This window comes from Scyliorhinus canicula, chromosome 11 (assembly GCF_902713615.1).
Source record: "Scyliorhinus canicula chromosome 11, sScyCan1.1, whole genome shotgun sequence".
Classification (NCBI taxonomy): Eukaryota; Metazoa; Chordata; class Chondrichthyes; order Carcharhiniformes; family Scyliorhinidae; genus Scyliorhinus; species Scyliorhinus canicula.
This window is the reverse complement of record NC_052156.1, coordinates 14,403,648-14,422,186: the sequence shown is the minus strand read 5'-3', so window position 1 is coordinate 14,422,186 and position 18,539 is coordinate 14,403,648. Positions and strand designations below refer to the sequence as shown.

The window sequence follows — 18,539 nt, the reverse complement described above, 5'->3', positions numbered from 1 at the left end:
TACAACAATCGTTCATGGTCACCATTACTAACAGTAATTTGAAATTCCAGATCTTAAGAATTGAATTCAAACTCCTCCTGCTGCTGTGGGTGGGATTTGAACCCCTGCCCTGGCTGGGCCTCTGGATTTAGGAGGCCAGTGACATTAACACACCGCCCGGTGAGGAACGAGCCTGAGCGGCAGGAAGCAGAATGATGTTGGCACAAATCCCCAGGCCGGAAGCAGAGGCAATTGTAATAACAGAGGCTGATGAGATGAAAATGGTTTTGTTTGTGCAGTCACTCGCCCTGGTCTGCACTGCATGGCCTGAAGGCTGGTGGAAGCGGATTCAATAATAGCTTTCAAAAGCCATATTGTGGAGATGCTGGCGTTGGACTGGGGTAGGCACAGTAAGAATGTCTCACAACACCAGGTTAAAGTCCAACAGGTTTGTTTCGAATCACTAGCTTTCGGAGCGCAGCTCCTTCCTCAGGTGAGATGATGAAGGAGCTGTGCTCCGAAAGCCAGTGATTCCAAACAAACCAGTTGTGCTTTCAAAAGAGAATCGGATCTGTTTATTTTATTTTCATTCTTTATCCCATTCTTAGTACAATGCGCGAAGTGGACGGGACCCTCCATTTTGCGGCATGCTGCAAAAGAAACAATTCAAATTCAAACAGAATCCAATCCATGGCCTCCACATACAAGATGCAAGCTGACAAGAAAAGGCATTGCACCTCATTTGGGGCTTGATCTTATCCAGAAGGCCGGGGAAAATAGGGTGTGTACTTCAGAAGAGTTGCAGAACTTTAAGATGGACTGAATGGTTGGTCCTTTGGACAGGCTGAATGGCCTCCTTTTTCAGTGCAGATTCTCTCTCTCGCTGTTAAATCAGACGGAGCTGTGTAATTGGGCACACAGTCTGCGCCACGGGGTTTACACAACACAGATGACACACTGAGAGGGGAGGAGAGGAAAGGAAAGGAAAGGGAGGGAACTCCCTCACTTGTTTCCAAGCGGTTTTGGAGAGCAGTGGATCGACTTCCTCCCGACAAATGGAACAAGAGGGATCTGTTCCTGGTTAGAAAGAGTTTCATTCCGCCTGGACTGGGAGGGGAGAGGAGGACATTGTGAATTCGCTCCCTCCCGCAGCGGGCATGTTTAAGAGGTTGAAGAGAAGGACCGCGTCCCTGAGCAGCAGCCGCCCGTCCCCGAGCTCCCCTCGCCCGGAGCCCACACCGACACACAGGCTCTACAGCCGGCCGCACTTCCTGCACCAAAGTCCGGCGGAGACGAGCCAGAACGGCGATGAAAGAGCCAGGCCGGTCCTGCTGCCTCCCAAGAACAAGAAACTGCCCTGGAACACGGGCTACGCTGAGTGAGTTTCAACAGGAAATAACAACCTGTCTTCAAAATGTAAAGAATAACTTTCCACCAAAACTTCGGCGCAACCAGGACAGATACTGTCCCCTTAATTGCAACAAAATGTTACTCAATAATCTTTAACGTGCCTTCCCAAAAACAATTTGTGCTGAAATAATAGAACTAATCTTTTGTACACAGACCCTTTTTGTTCTTGAAAGAAGTTGTGATATAAGGTGACGTTGCCATAGTCCCAGAGGACCATTGGCCCTTTTAACTTTTTAAGGGGGAGAGCTGACTGGTGGTGATTTAACCTGAGGACCAACAACACCTAAGGGGATTTTATACTGAATTTTTAAACATGAATTCGAATTGCACCATCTGCCATGGAATCTGGGTCCCTACAGTGTTACTGTGTGTCTCTGGATTATTAGTCCATTGACAACACTGCTAAACAATAGAACATTACAGCGCAGTACAGGCCCTTCGGCCCTCCATGTTCCACCGACCTGTGAAACCAATCTAAAGCCCATCTACACTATTCCCTTATCATCCATATGTTTATCCAATGACCATTTAAATGCCCCTAATGTTGGCGAGTCCACTACTGTTGTAGGCAGGACATTCCACACCCTTACTACTCTCGGAGTAAAGAACCTACCTCTGACATCTGTCCTATATCTATGTCCCCTTGTGCTAGCCATCACCATCTGAGGAAAAAGGCTCTCACTGTCCACCCTATCTAATCTTGTATCCCTCTATTAAGTCACCTCTTAACCTTCTCTCTAACGAAAACAGCCTCAAGTCCCTCAGCCTTTCCTCATAAGATCTTCCCTCCATACCAGGCAACATCCTGGTAAATCTCCTCTGCACCCTTTCCAATGCTTCCACATCCTTCCTATAATGTGGCGACCAGAACTGCACGCAATACCCCAAATGTGGCTGCACCAGTGTTTTGTACAGCTGCAACATGACCTCATGGCTCCGAAACTCAATCCCTCTACCAATAAAAGCTAACACCCCGTACACCTTCTTAACAACCCTATCAACCTGGGTGGCAACTTTCAGGGATCTATGTACATGGACACCGAGATCTCTCTGCTCATCCATACTACCAAGAATCTTACCATTAGGCCAATACTCTGTATTCCTGTTAATCCTTCCAAAATGAATCACCTCACACTTTTCTGCATTAAACTCTATTTGCCACTTCTCAGCCCAGCTCTGCAGCTTATCTATGTCCCTCTGTAACCTGCAACATCCTTCTGCACTGTCCCCAACTCCACCGACTTTAGTGTCATCCGCAAATTTACTCCTCACCTATCCTTCTATGTCGTCCTCCAGGTCATTTATAAAAATAACAAACAGCAATGGCCCCAAAACAGATCCTTGTGGTACACCACTAATAACTGAACTCCAGGCTGAACATTTCCCATCAACCACCACCCTCTGTCTTCCTACAGTTAGCCAATTTCTGATCCAAACTGCTAAATCATCCTCAATCCTATGCCTCCGTATTTTCTGCAATAGCCTACCGTGGAGAACCTTATCAAACGCTTTACTGAAATCCATATACACCACATCAACTGCTTTACCCTCGTCCACCTGTTTGGTCACCTTCTCAAAGAACTCAATAAAGTTTGTGAGGCACGACCTACCCTTCACAAAACCGTGTTGACTATTCCTAATCAAATTATTCCTTTCTAGATGATTATAAATCCTATCTCTGATAATCCCTTCCAAGACTTTGCCCACAACAGAAGTAAGGCTCACTGGTCTATAGTTACCGGGGTTGTCTCTACTCCCCTTCTTGAACAAGGGGACAACATTTGCTATCCTCCAATCTTCTGGCACTATTCCTGTAGACAATGACGACATAAAGATCAAAGCCAAAGGCTCTGCAATCTCCTCCCTAGCGTCCCAGGGAATCCTAGGATAAATCCCATCCGGCCCAGGGGACTTATCTATTTTCACACTTTACAGAATTGCTAACACCTTATGAACCTCAATCCTGTCTCGTCTAGTAGCCTGCATCTCAGTATTCTCCTCAACAACATTGTGTTTTTCCTGTGTGAATACAGTCGAAAAATAGTCATTTAGCGCCTCTCCTATCTCCTCGGACTCCACGCACAACTTCCCACTACTGTCCTTTACTGGCCCTACTCTTACCCTGGTCATTCTTTTATTCCTGACATACCTATAGAAAGCTTTAGGGTTTTCCTTGATCCTACCTGCCAAGGACTTCTCATGTCCCCTCCTGGCCCTTCTTGGCTCTCTCTTTAGGTCCTTCCTGGCTAACTTGTAACTCTCAAGCGCCCTAACTGAACCTTCACGTCTCATCTTTTCATAAGCCGCCTCCTTCCTCTTGACAAGTGATTGAACTACTTTAGTAAACCACGTTTCCCTCGCTCGACCACTTCCTCCCTGCCTGACAGCTACATACTTATCAAGGACACGCAGTAGCTGTTCCTTGAACAAGCTCCACATTTCAATTGTGTCCATCCCTTGCAGTTCCCTTCCCCATCCTATGCATCCTAAGTCTTGCCTCATCGCATCATAATTGCCTTTCCCCCAGCTATAACTCTTGCCGTGCGGTATATGCCTATCCCTTTCCATTGCTAAAGTAAACGTAACCGAATTGTGGTCACCGTCACCAAAGTGCTCACCTACCTCCAAATCTAACACCTGGCCTGGTTCATTACCCAGTACCAAATCCAATGTGGCTCCTTGTTGGCCTATCTACATACTATGTCAGGAAACCCTCCTGCACACATTGGACGAAAACTGACCCATCTAAAGTACTCAAATTATAGCGTTTCCAGTCAATATTTGGAAAGTTAAAGTCCCCCACAACAACTACCCTGTTGCTTTCGCTCCTATCCAGAATCATCTCTGGAACTTTTCAGAGGCCTATAGAAAACTCCCAACAGGGTGACCTCTCCTTTCCTGTTTCTAACCTCAGCCCATACTACCTCAGTGGACGAGTCCTAATCAAACGTCCTTTCTGCCACCGTAATACTGTCCTTGACTAACAATGCCACCCCTCCCCCTCATTTACCACCTTCCCTTAGCTTACTGACACATCTAAACCCCGAACCTACAACAACCATTCCTGTCCCTGCTCTATCCATGTTTCCGAAATGGCCACAACATCAAAGTCCCAGGTACCAACCCATGCTGCAAGTTCACCCACCTGATTCCGCACTTGGGTTAGGGTTAGGTGCTGAATTCTCCCTCTGCATACCCAAACAGGTGCCGGAGCCTCGCGACTAGGGGCTTTTCACAGTAACTTCATTGCAGTGTTAATGCAAGCCAACTTGTGAGACGAATAAAGATCATTATTATTATTACATCATGTCAGCATCTACCCTGTCAGGGTAACACATGGTGCAGTGGTTAGCACTGCTGCCTCGTGGCAGCGAGGACCCGGATTTGATCCCGTCCCCAGGTCACTGTCCGTGTGGAGTTTGCCCATTCTCTCCATGTCTGCGTGGGTCTCATTCCCACGACCCAAAATATGTGCATGGTAGGTGATTTGACCACATTAAATTGCCCCTTAATTGGGGAAAAAAAAAAGAATTAGGTACTCTAAATTTATTTTAAAAATGCATCTGCCCTGTCATACCCACTCAGAATCTTTTATTTTTCAATAAGATCACCACCCATTCTTCTGAGCTCCGATGAGACAGGCGCAGCCAGCTCCTTCATCCCAGGGATCTCTGAACTTGTCTCCAATTCGAGTATATCCATCCTTGACGAAGGAGATCAGAAGTTTACACAGTGTTCTAGGCGTGCTTCCACCAACGCCCTGTATCGTTTTAGCAATACTTTCCAACTTTAATTCTCCAGCTTTCTTGTAATAAGGGTCAACACTCCGTTTGTATTTCTACTTGCATCCTGTACCTGCATGCTAGTGTTTTGGGATTAATGTATGAGGGTATCCCTATCCCTACGTTTCACAGCATTCTGTAGCCTCCCTCCAATTAAACAATATTTTGCTTTTCTATTCACCCCACCAAAGTGGATAACCTCACATTATACTCCAGCTGCCAATTTTTTGTCCACTTACTTAACCCAGTTATATCCCAGATAGACTCATTGTATCCTGCTCACAGCCTGCTGTCCCAACCAGCTTTGTAGTGTCAACAAATTTTGATACATTGCTCCCAATTCCTTCATCTAAGTCATTAATTTCGAGCAAAGATAGTTGAGGCCCAGCATTGATCTCTGTTCCTTGTTCCCCTTTGCTTCTTGAGTTTGTAGTATTATTGGGTGGCACAGTAGCACAGTGCTTAGCACTCTTGTTTCACAGCGCACTGGGTTTGACCACAAGAAACTTCAGAGAGTCGTGAACACCACCCAGTCCATCACACAATCCCGCCTCCCATCCATTGACTCTATCTACTCTTCCCACTGCCTTGGGAAAGAGGGCAGCACAATCAAAGACCCCTCCCACCCGGCCCACTCACTCTTCTCGCTTCTCCCATCGGGCAGGAGATACAAAAGTCCTGAGAACTCGCACAAAAAGATTCAATAACAGCTTCTTCCCCGCTGTTACTAGACTCCTAAACATGAAAATGAAAATCGCTTATTGTGACGCGTAGGCTTCAATGAAGTTACTGTGAAAAGCCCCTAGTCACCACATTCCGGCACCTGTTCCGGGAGGCTGGTACGGGAATTGAACCATGTTGCTGGCCTGCCTTGGTCTGCTTTAAAAGCCAGCGATTTAGCCCTGTGTGCTAAACATATGGACTGATCTGACTGATACAACACACTGTTTGTTTACCTGATGTTTGTTTCTATGTATTTTCACGGTGTACCTGTGATGCCCTATTGCCTTATTACATTTTTTTTCACATACTAAATGGTCTGTTTGAGCTGCATGCAGAAAAATACTTTTCACTGTACCTCTGTACACGTGACAATAAACAAATCCAATCCAATCGATTTCCGACTTGGGTCACTGTCTGTGCAGTCTGCACGTTCCCTCTGTGTCTGTGTGGGTTTCCTCCGGGTGCTCCGGTTTCCTCCCCAGGTCCCGAAAGACATGCTTGTTAGATGAATTGGACGTTCTGTATTCTCCCTCAGTGTACCTGAACAGGCGCCGGAGTGTGACGACTAGGGGCTTTTCACAGCAACTTCGTTGCAGTGTTAATGTCATTTGCGACACTAATAAAGATTATTATTATTGGGATGCTTGCAGCATCTTCTGCTACGAAAACAGATATAACCTATTTGTTCAAAGTCCTTTGTTATCCTTGTTTTCCCCAATATTAACTCACCATAACCTTGCATTTCTTTTCCTATTCAAGTGTATCCAATTTCCTTTAGAAAGTAACTATTGAATCTGCTATCCGGGCCATGCGTTCCAGACAATAACTTCAGGTTCCAAGGCAGTGTCACCTTTGACTTAAATCATTAACTCTGTTTCCCTCCCCACAGGTGCTGCCAGACCTGCTGAGCATTTTCAGCACTTTGTTTATGTTGCATAGCGACTTAATTTCTCCTTGTATTCCCTCCCCTCTTACACTCCATTGTGCAATCCTTTTTTTAAAAACGTATTTTATTGTAAACATGTATCAGAACAGGTTACAGCGAACAAACACCCTGGGAAACATGCTTTCCTACAATCAACTATTCAGTCTGTACAGATTTTTTCTCTTTTTCATCACCACCTCCCCGTGATGAACAGCCCCTCAAACACGGTCTCAAACATCCCCCACCTTTCCTCAAACCCCCCCCCCGAAGAGTCCATTAACTCATATTTTATCTTCTGTAATCGCAAGAAGTCGTACAGGTCACCCAACCAAGCCGCTACCCCCGGTGGCAATGCCGACCGCCACTCCAGCAAAATTCGCCGCCGTGCAATGAGAGAGGGCAAAGGCCACAACACGGCCTTTCTCCTCTCCATGAGTTCTGGTTCCTCGCCACCAAAGGGTCCGGATCCACCTCCTCCTCCACTGTCCTGGCTAAGACTGCGAACACTCCCGCCCAGAATCTTCCCAATTTTTTGCAACCCCAAAACATGTGCACATGATTCGCTGGCCCCCGCCCACACCTCACACTCATCTGCTACCCCCTGAAAGAACCCACTCATTCCCAAGTTCGATTCCCGGCTTGGGTCACTGTATGTGTGGAGTCTGCACGTTCTCCCCGTGTGTGCGTGGGTTTCCTCCTGGGTTGTGGGGATAGGGTGGGGGTGTGGGTTTGGGTAGGGTGCTCTTTCAAAGAGCCGGTGCAGACTCGATGGGCTGAATGGCCTCCTTCTGCACTGTAAATTCTATGATTCTCACCCGAGTCATGCACCCTGTGCACCACCTTAAACTGTATCAGGCTCATCCTTGCACATGAGGAGGACCCGTTTACCCTACGCAGTGCCTCACTCCATGCTCCCCAATTGATCTCCCCTCCCAACTCCGCTTCCATTGTGTAATCCTGATGGCCAGCAAGATTTAAAAGTGCGCTTGGGAGCTCTCTGTTTCTTCCTTCTCAACCTCTACTTAAACTTTAATTTCAGCTTTGTTGGAAATTTGCATCAAAATAATTTTGTGTTAATGTTTGTAGATCCATGGTCGAAGGAGCAAACTTATTGTTAAGTGAAGAATCATGATTGATTAGTGTCAGACACCTAAAGTTTGAAAAGGGGAAGTTAAAACAAGAAGTGTCGATTAAGTAGTGGCAAGCTTGGGGTTTAACTATTACTGATTAATAGTTCCTTTATTTCCATTATCTCATTTCTCCGTCCATCATTTCGTTCACGAATGACTTTGACACTTTCTTTTAAATGTTAAAGCTGAGGTATAAATCCAAATTGTGGTTGTTAAAATGAGAAAACTGAATATTTCTCATATTGGGTAAGAAGCTACATGCATTTCAAATCTGAACTTCAAGTGCAATATTCTCCAGGCCTGCGGAGAGTTAGCTATTCCAAACTAAACAAATGAGTTGGAGGAAATCACTTGTATGGAAAGCCTATCATTCACTCGGACTGTTGAAGCGTTAAGATTTCTCTCCCACCCCTTTCATTCCGTGTAGGCAAAGTTTCTGTCCTTTCTTCCATACCTTGAGTTGCAGATCAAAGCTGTGGGGAGGTTTATGAACATGGAAATTTTGTATGAAAATCACTTTGATAGTTGGGGGGGTCAGATGTTTACTATTGATACTGTCTTGAAGCACTTCTGCTGTGCTTCATAAAAAGTATTGGTTTTATTTAACATGTTGGCATATATGTAGCGTTTCAGCGGGATATCAGGGGCTGGTTTAGCTCACTGGGCTAAATCGCTGGCTTTTAAAGCAGACCAAGCAGGCCAGCAGCACGGTTCGATTCCCGTACCAGCCTCCCCGGACAGGTGCCGGAATGTGGCGACTAGGGGCTTTTCACAGTAACTTCATTTGAAGCCTACTCGTGACAATAAGCGATTTTCATTTCACTTCATATCAGAGGGGCCCAGAGAAAACAGAGGGCAGCGAATCGTGCACCACCTCGGTCCGGAGTCATCTTCTGCAGTAAATGCGGCAGAGACTCCAGTGCCAGAGGTGGGATTGGGGGGGAGGGTTCCTTAGGGTGGCACACAGTCCAAACTCCACACAGACAGTCACCCGAGGTTCAAATCGAACCCGTGTCCTGGATGCTGTTAGGCAGCAGTGCTAACCACTGTGCCACCATGCCGCCCCATGTTCTGAAAATACTTCCTGTTGACCTGACCAAACAAGGACTCTGTTTCAAGGAAAATTATCATCCTTTAAGCCTGTGAAATTGTATTTTTATTCTTGCATAGTTGGCTAGTTTTCTCCTTTCATAGTCGTCCACCAGAGGGTGTTGCTGGCTGGTCCAGGATTTGTTGCCCATCCCTAATTGCCTTTGAACTGAGGCTTGCTGGGCCATTTCCGAGAGCAGTTAGGAGTCACCTGGAAGTTGGACCAGGTAAGGATGGCAGATTTCATTCCCTAATGGGGCATTTTGTGAACCAGACGGGTTTGTATGATCATCAACAATGGTTTTGTGGTCACTGAGACTAGCTTTCCATTGCTGATTTTATTAACTGAATTTAAATTGCACCAATTGTTATGGTGGGATTTGAATCCGTTCCCCCCCCCCCCCCCCCCCCCCCCCCAAAGGGCTGAGAAGGGCAGGGTGAATGTTTCAGCCTTTTCCATGACCTCTAGCTGCACCTCCAAACAGTCGGGCACCATTGCCTTGGCTTTGGCAGACAAGCCCAAATTGGGTGCACATTGAGCCAGTACTGTGCCCTGCCAGATCCCACGTGGACCCTGCTAATGTTGCAAATGTTTCCAGCTGGTCATAGTCCCATGTTAATCACCTTCTTGGAAACAAAAAACAACTCGGCTGGAAGCTTGCATTTTAGAAACAAAACACAAATACAGATTCTAGCAAGCGCTGAAGAGAACCCCATTTCTTGGATTTGATGGATAATATCACATTATAGTGTTGATGTGTGGTCATGTGACTATCAATGCTGTGACACTGGATAATAACGTCAGAGTTTCATTTAGATGACAGTGTGGTGTAAAGTATCATGAATCATTGAACACTCTTGCGACACTTGGTTACTTCAATTTTTTAAAATGATATAATACGTCAGTCTTTGCTCCCAAAATATAAAACCGCATGCAGAAATGAAAGGTATCCTTTGCTGAGCACCACTCTACCTGTACCGAGTTTGAGTAAATGCTGCCTGAAGCAGTTGGTGTGTGTTGTGAAGCTGTAGAATTCACCTCCCAAGGTTAGTCTAGGCAGGAACTATCGCCTGGGTTTTCTCTCCTAAGGTGGGTAGCATATGGCGCGTTGGTCAGAGTTGGGTCCACTGCCCCTGGACGCAAATCGGAGGCAGCCACAGAGGCTGGTAAGTGGGCTGTTTGAAAGGCCCATTTGGCTTTCTGTCCAAGTTGTTTTGTACTACTCTCCATGCCCCGTCCATGTTAACTCATTCTAGCCACCTACCCTCATAGCTCCTGTATAGTCACATTGCCAATTTAATGCCAACCCATCCACTACCCTTTGTCCTTGCATCCTTTATGCCAACTCGCCCTGTATTCACCTCAGGAGCCACGTTGCGATGAAATAATATAAAGGTTTCAATATCTGTTAGTCTTTACAATGGTTAAAAAACACTGCATTTAGGAAAACCCATTCAAAACGTTTAAATCTCTTAAGTACTTAATCCCTTATTTAAAAAGACTTATATTTAAAAAGCAGACTTGTATTCATAATCCCACATCAAATACACCTAATCCTTTAACTTCTTTGAGCTACCAATCAAGTTGTGAATTTAGGATCCCTCTACTGAATTAATAGGTTGAGCCAATCTTAATAATGACATAATGGTATCCCTTAAGGGATTGGATTGGATTTGTTTATTGTCACGTGTACTGAGGTACAGTGAATAGTATTGTTCTGCATACAGTCCAGACAAATCGTTCCATACATGAAGGGCATGCAGTGAATACATAGACACAGGCATTGGGTGAAGCATTCGGAGTGTAGTAGCACTCAGTAAGAACAGGTGTGAAGAGATCAGATCAGTCTATACGAGGGTCGTTCAGGAGTCTGCTAACAGCAGGGAAGAAGCTGTTTTTGAACCTGTTAGTGCGTGTTCTCAGAGTTTTGTATCTCCCGCCCGATGGAAGAAGTTGGAAGAGTAAGTAAGCCGGGTGGGAGGGGTCTTTGATTATGCTGCCCGCTTTCCCCAGGCAGCGGGAGGTGTAGATAGTCAATGGGGGTGGGTGGGGGGGGGGGGGGGGGGTTTGTGTGATGGACTGGGCTGTGTTCACAACTCTCTGTAGTTTCTTACGGCCTTGGACAGTTGCTATACCAGGCTGTGATGCAGCCAAATAGGATGCTTTCTATGGTAAAAAGTTGGTAAGAGTCAATGTGGACATGCTGAATTTCCTTAATGTCCTGAGAAAGTACAGGCATTGTTGTGCTATCTTGGTCATGGGTGGACCAGGAAAGATTGCTGGTGATGTGCACACCTAGGAATTTGAAGCTGTCAGCGATCTCTACCTTTGCCCCGTTGATGCAGACAGGGGTGTGCACAGTACTTTGCTTCCTGAAGTCAATGACCAGCTCTTTAGTTTTGCTGACATTGAGAGAGAGATTGTTGTTGTTTCACCACTCCACTAGGTTCTCTATCTCCCTCCTGTACTCTGACTCATCGTTGTTTGAGATCCGACCCACGATAGTCAAGTCATCAGCAAAGTTGTAGATGGAGTTGGAGTCAAATTTTGCCACACAGATGTGTGTGTGTATAGGGAGTATAGTAGGGGGCTAGTACACCGCCTTGTGGGACCCCGGTATTGAGGACTATCGTGGAGGAAGTGTTGTTTATCCTTGCTGATTGTGGTCTATGGATCAGAAAGTTGAGGATCCAGTTGCAGAGGGAGGAGCCAGGTCCGAGATTTTCAGACCTTTGATGTGAGGATGGCTGGGATTATGGTCTTGAAGGCGGAGCCGTAGTCAACAAATAGGAGTCTGACACAGGACTCCTTGTTGTCGAGATGCTCCAGAGATGAGTGTAGGGCCTGGGAGATGGTGTCAGCTGTGGCCCGGTTGCGGTGGTATGAGAATTGCACGGGATCAAGGCATTCTGGGATTATAGAGTTGATTTGTTTCATGACCAACCTCTTGAAGCACTTCGTAGTGATGGATGTCAGGGCCACCGGATGGTAGTCGTTGAAGCACGTTTCTCATTTCTTCTTTGACACCAGTATGATGGTGGTCTTCTTGAAGTAGGTGGAGACCTCAGAACGGAGAAGGGAGAGGTTGAGGATGGCCATGAACATATCCACCAGCTGGTCAGCACAGGATCTGAGTGCACGACCAGGGACTCCCATCCGGACCCAACGCCTTCCGTGGGTTCATTTTCGAGAAGGCTGACCTGGCTTCGGAAGCTGTGATGGTGGGTATGGGTGTGGCCAAGGTTGCTGGGGCAGTTGACAACAGTTTGATGGTTTCCTGCTCAAACCGGGCATGGAATGCATTGAGTTCATCGGAAAGGGATGCGCTGCTGCTGGAGATTCTACTCGGCTTTGCTTTGTCACCCCTTATGTTGTTTAAGCCTCGTCGCGACTGACAAGAGTCCACGACGTTAGTCTGTGACTCTAGTTTAGTCTGTCATTGTCTCTTGGCATCCCTGATGACTTTACGGAGGTCGTACCTGGATTTCTGGTACAGGTCAGGGCCGTCTATCTTGAACGCCTCACACCTGGCCTTCAGTAGGGAGTCAATCTCCCGATTTAGGCCATGGTTTCCAGTTGGGGAACGTATGTATTACCGTCTTTGGCTGGTTGCTGAGTTCTTAAATATTGACCAGTCCACTAACTCCAAGCAGTCACATAGGAGCTCTTCTGTTGCCCCGGACCATCACTGCACGACCTTCTTAGCTGGAATCTCCGCTTAGTTTCTGCTTGTTTCCCGGGAGAAGGAGCACTGTCTTATGGTCCAATTTTCCAAAGTGTTGTCGGGGGTAGGAACTGAACGTGCCCGTGATTTTTGTGTAGCAGTGGCCCAGTGTGTTGGCACCCCTGGTGGGACAGGAGATGTTTTGGTGGAATTTTGGCAGTACACTCTTGAGGTTGGCCTGGTTGAAGTCCCCGGCCATGATGAACAAGGGTGTTCTCTTTCATTGTTATTTATAGCAGCGTACAATTCATCAAGCGCCTTCCTCATGGGATGGTATGTAGATGCTGTGACAATGGCTGAAGTGAACTCCCGTGGAAGGTAGTACGGGCAGCACTTCACGGTCAGGTATTCCAGGTCCGGGCAGCAGTAGGTCGCCAGGGTCATCACGTTCGAGCACCAGGAGGAATTGCTCCCTTTGCTTTTCCCGATGATGCCGTGTGGTCCATCCGGTGTTTTGAGAAGCCTTCGATTGTATGGCACAGTCTGGTGAGGCAGGGGTGAGCCACGTCTCTGTGAGCACACAGCAGTCTCTTACTTCCCTCTGAGAGTTAAGTCTGGCGTTAAGCTCGTCCAGCTTGTTTTCGATCGCTTGGACATTTGCCAAGAATATACTGGGGGAGAGGAGTCTTGAAACCGTGTTGTTTTAGTCTCGCCTGCAGACCGCCGTATTTCCCTCGCTTCTTCGGTTGGCGGCTGTTTCTGGATGGCCCTGAGATCCGATGGGAGAGGTCTGACCTTGTGGAAAGAAGTGGTTTGTCGTGCAGGACTCTCTGAGGAAACAGGTGTTGGCTTTCCCGCTGATCCCGCCACGGGGGATACAGGACAGAGTAGTGTCCGGTACCTGGGTAGGGGAGGGGAAAGTGTCGGATATCTATCAGGAGTTGTTGGAGGTGGAGGAGACCCCGATGGAGGAACTGAAGGGCAAGTGGGAGGAGGAGCTAGGTGGCGAGTTAGAGGCGGGTCTGTGGGCGGACGCCCTAAGCAGCGTTAATTCCTCCTCATCATGTGCCAGGCTCAGTCTAATACAATTTAAAGTGGTACACCGGGCATACATGACGGCGGTGAGGATGAGCAAGTTTTTCAGGGTAGAAGATAGATGTGCGAGGTGTGCGGGAAGCCCAGCAAACCATGTCCACATGTTTTGGACATCCTGAAGCTTGGAGGGTTCTGGCAGAGGTTTGCCAAGGCAATGTCCAAGGTGCTAGGTACACGGGTGGTGCTGAGTCCAGAGATGCCAATCTTTGAAGTGTCAGAGGACCCAGGAGTTCAGGGAGTGAAAGAGGCTGACATTTTGGCCTTTGCCTCCCTGGTAGTCCGGAGACCGATCCTTTTAATGTGGAGGGACTCAAAGCCCCCGAGTGTAGAGACCTGGGTCAGTGACATGGCTGGGTTTCTCAAGCTGGAGGAAATAAAGTTTGCCGTGAGGGGGTCAATGTTGGGGTTCTCTCGGAGGTGGCAGCCATTCGTCGACTTTCTCGGGGAAAATTAAAATGTCAGCAGAAGCAGCAATCTGAAGGGGGTGGCGGGCGGGTAGGTACAATATGGTCAAGGGATGTACAGTAGGGGTTGGGTGGGAAATGCCTAGCTTACAATGTTGATGTTTATGTTATTATTTTGTTTGTTATTGTTATAAAAGTTTTGCAAATACTTCAATAAAAATATTTTTTTATAAAAGTGGTTTGTCGCCATGTATTGTCAGCAAATACCCATTGTAACTGCTAGAACAGATATTTTTGTCAACTCTCTCTGACATAGGCAGTGTCTTAGAATTTAAATAACTTAACAGCTTGATAGTTTTATAACTCACTGACATAGGCTGTATTTTTATTGTTAAAGAACTGGGGTTTAAACAGCTTCACAGCTTGAAGGTTTCTGGACCTTATCCACCCTTCAAAGCATATTTACGACACCTCTAAAAATGTTTAACTCCCACACTGAGTTGAGGCCCTTGAAAATGGAGTTTGTTTAAACTCAGCAATATGGTCAAATGGCATAATCTAGCAGTATGTCAACATTACAATGACTGGGGAGATGTAGGGATTAAAGGGATATGGGAGCAGATTGGGTAAATAGCACTAGGACCAGTAGCTCATGTGAAGAATATACACCAACACTGACTGGCTGGGCTATTTCGACGCTGTAACAAACTACACATTTCTGTGTGTTTTATGCCAATGTGCTGTGCTACAGTTTGCTCAAGTTCTGGAGCCTACGACCTTACCTGCATTCCTTCTTTCAAACAGCAAGGAAGTATCAGATATGGAGAGGCTTGCCTTCAATTTAGTGCACACGTTTTGCTTGAATAAAAAAAAAATAGGAATGCTGGCTCAGTGATGCTTAGTTATTGGGTTGTGGAGCTGTAGTGCAGAACAGCAGGAATGATTGGCAGTGAACACTCTTAATTTTTCCAGCGTTAATTTCCACACCTTGACATGTCTAAAGAGCGTAATCTCAATTTGACCACAGGAAAGACTTTCACTTCTGTTGTGCCTTTCATATCTTCAGGGAGCCTTACAGCAGTCCACAGGCAATTAATTATTATTGATTTGGGAACTGGCTAGGCAGCCAACCTGTGCAATGAGGACCTACAAGTGAGACAAGAATAAATGACTAGCGAATCTATTTTGATGGTGTTGATTTGAGGGCTAGATGTTGGTTGAACAGGAAACTGCAAGAACTCTGTGGTCTTTGCAAAGCTGTTGTATCCAGTTGGACAAGGATAATGGGGGGCATTAACTAAATTGCTAAGCTGAAAGGTGTTAACTTGGACAACACAGCATTCCTGGGTTCTTGGCCTACATTATGTGTCATGTATTATTAAGTCTCTGTACGGGACTTGCCAGGTCACAAAGGGCAAAGTTCAAGAGTGTTACCACTGAGCCAAGTTATTCTAACATAATAAGGGCAGGATGATGTTGATAATTATGTTTTGCTGCATCAAGTCCTGTTCACCCATCAGCCCTGTGCCCACTGACTTGCATTCGCTCCCAGTCCACTAATGCCTCAATTTAAAATTCTCCTCTTTGTATTCATGTTCCTCCAATCTTACCCCAATCTCTTGTGCCTCTTGCAGCCCAGCAAGCCTCCTCTAACTCTCTTCCTCTTGCCCGCCACCATCAGCTCCCTGAAACACAAAGCAAGTGCAGCTCACTTTTGACTCGAGGTAACCCTATTACAACACGAAGCACGAGTCTATTCCAAAGTTAAATACGTTGGTATTTGCGTCATGTTTCCTCTTGTTCAGAAAATATTTTTGTTCTGCTTTTTCTTTTCCATCTGGCAATTCAGAGGCTCTAGTTTGATTTTAAAATGTTTTCATTGCGCCGACTCTGCACGTAGAGACCTTCAAATAAATGACTTTCAAAGAGCTTGTAGAATAATGGGCAACCTGTCAGGAACATGGGCACAATTAGGGAGGGAATTCTTTTGGACGAGAATTATGGTGAGCCAAGAGGAGGGTAAAATGCAAAAGAGACGAGAGAGCGACAGGAAACTAGGGAGTGGAATCTGTCTGACTGCTGAAGGAGGTTACAGGTGGCGAACTGTGAGATCGCAGAACAATTTAAATACAAGGCCAAGAATTTTAAATGTGAGGTGTTGGTTTGCCACCCACCCATCTCCCTCTGCCCCTCCTTTCCCCACCCCCTCTGGGCCTCGCGTCCCTGACCCGAGAACCCCACATTTGCCTGGTCTTGGACCCCCTACCGGCAATTCTAGCCCAACCCACTGCAGCCTCTGGCACTGTTGGAACTTGAGAGCTGTCAGCCAACCAGTTGGCGCTTGAGGTGGGGACTGCCTCCCGACTGAGGGGTGGAACTCCCATCTCTGTGGCCGTGACACATCTTCAGATGGGGAGGGGGGGGGGGGAGGGCAATCCCACCAGCCTAAAACTCCACGCCGTACCTAGTGGTTTAAAATATTCTAATCACACTGTACTGAGACACCGGCTGATATCTGGACAAATCTGAAACATCCAACAAATGTCCTGTTATTAAATACATCACAGTCACGTGGTAATTGTCTACCTTTTAATGCCTGAGGTATATCCTCAGTTTCATTAACCTGTGCTGCTCCACATTGTCGTGGTAACTTGGGGAGTTTACGAACTTCTACACTGTTCTCGGTTTGGGTCTGAAGCAACACTCGAGCAGAACTATCGGGATAAATAAACGCTTAAAAGGAGAGGCGAGGGAGGGAATTGTAGAGTTCGAGGCGGAGGCGACGGAGCATGAATGGTGGAATGATTAAAACTAGGGAGGTGCAAGAGGCCAGATTTGGAGGAATGCAGAGTTCTCGAGGCTCTGCTTTCTCCTCCCAAGGAAAACAGCAACAGTTCGTGCTCCACTTTTCCATCTAACTGGGTGCTTGTGATCATCTGTCGGTGCAGCCTTGTTTGGATGTTTAAACACGTTTTATATCCTATTCATAGCATATTGTTCTTATCCAGCACTGTTTTCTTTCTGTGCCATATTTTGTTTGTCAAGTGGTCTCTCTGCATCATGCCATCCGTTTATAGAAGGTTTTCTTTTGCTAAAGTGGAAATAAAGAAACAGTTGGCCTTGAAGTGGCAAAACCTCCACATACAATCTTTAAGCTTGTTTGGTGAATTGGACATTCTGAATTCCCCCTCTGTGTACCCAAACAGGCGCTGCAGTGTGGCGACGAGGGGATTTTCACAGTAACTTCATTGCAGTGTTAATGTAAGCCGACTTGTGACAATAATAAAGATTATTATGTGACAGACAATCTCTAAATGAAGTCATTTGTTCACCTCTTTAAGCAGCTCTGTTTTTCTTGTTAGATGGGCACGAGTACAAATCTACAGTGCTTTAGTTACCCCTATTAACATAGTGCTCAATTGGCTTTAACGTTTTCTCCAAATCCAAAAGCACAGAATGTAGTGACACGCTCGCTCGAGAGCACTGCTAAAATGTAGAGTAAAACCTCTGGACCATGGTCAAATAAAGGATGATTTGGAGAAATAATTTCTTGTTTAACATTTGTAATTTTTAAATTTTTTACAGGGTTATAAATGCCGGTAAAAGTATTCTCAATGAAGACCAGGCAACCTGTAGACCAATTTTACTCCGAAAAGCAATGGACATTGAAGAAGAATGGGTCCTCTTGTGCCCAAATGAAGACACTGTATGTACCACACAAAACAACATGGATTTAATTGAACTGTTTTGTGTACTGAATGGCAATGATAGACTGGTCAGACAGACATACGTTGTTCTTAAGCAGTCCCTCTGAGTCGAGGTTGACTTGTTCTCTCCTTAAAAACAAGTTTTCCGGTGACTGACGAGTCCAATGCACGACTTGCAGTCTCTGTCATAGGGGTTAGGAACACCATATTGTTATCTTCCTTATTGTAGCCACAAAGAGAGAGAACTGAAGTGGCACACCTCACGTTTATATAACGTAGTGCAAGAGATTTGTGTGTAAGATGCTGCTCAAACAGGATACGCAGGCAAACTCCCCAAAAGCCCGCAAAACGCTCCGATGATGTCATTGCATAACACGTGACATTACACCAGCCAATGGTGTTACTCCGATACATAGCACCCCTCCCTCTTTACTCCTTTAATGTCCCCGGCATTTTTATGTAATCAAACACTTCAACCCAGATCCAGCACAATGTGCCATAACTAACATTGTCATGTTACAGATACATATGTACATTAATAAGATAGTCTTTTAGGTGGACGTCAGTCTCCTTTTGACAGAGCATGATGTAGGAACTTGACTCTTTTGGGTACTAGGAGTGCCTTCCTGT

At 46.1% G+C, this 18,539-nt stretch overlaps 1 protein-coding gene across 1 annotated transcript in view; it reads left to right on the top strand.

Annotated features, from left to right (window-relative positions):
* Positions 1 to 925: 925 nt before the first annotated feature.
* LOC119973847 (protein phosphatase 1M-like) overlaps positions 926 to 18,539 on the top strand; it is a 41,886-nt gene continuing 24,272 nt past the window's right edge. The window contains exons 1-2 of the mRNA XM_038812323.1: positions 926 to 1,357; positions 17,788 to 17,908. Coding sequence (XP_038668251.1) covers positions 1,137 to 1,357; positions 17,788 to 17,908 — 342 coding nt within the window. The 5' untranslated portion in view covers positions 926 to 1,136. The remainder of the gene's footprint in view (positions 1,358 to 17,787; positions 17,909 to 18,539) is intronic.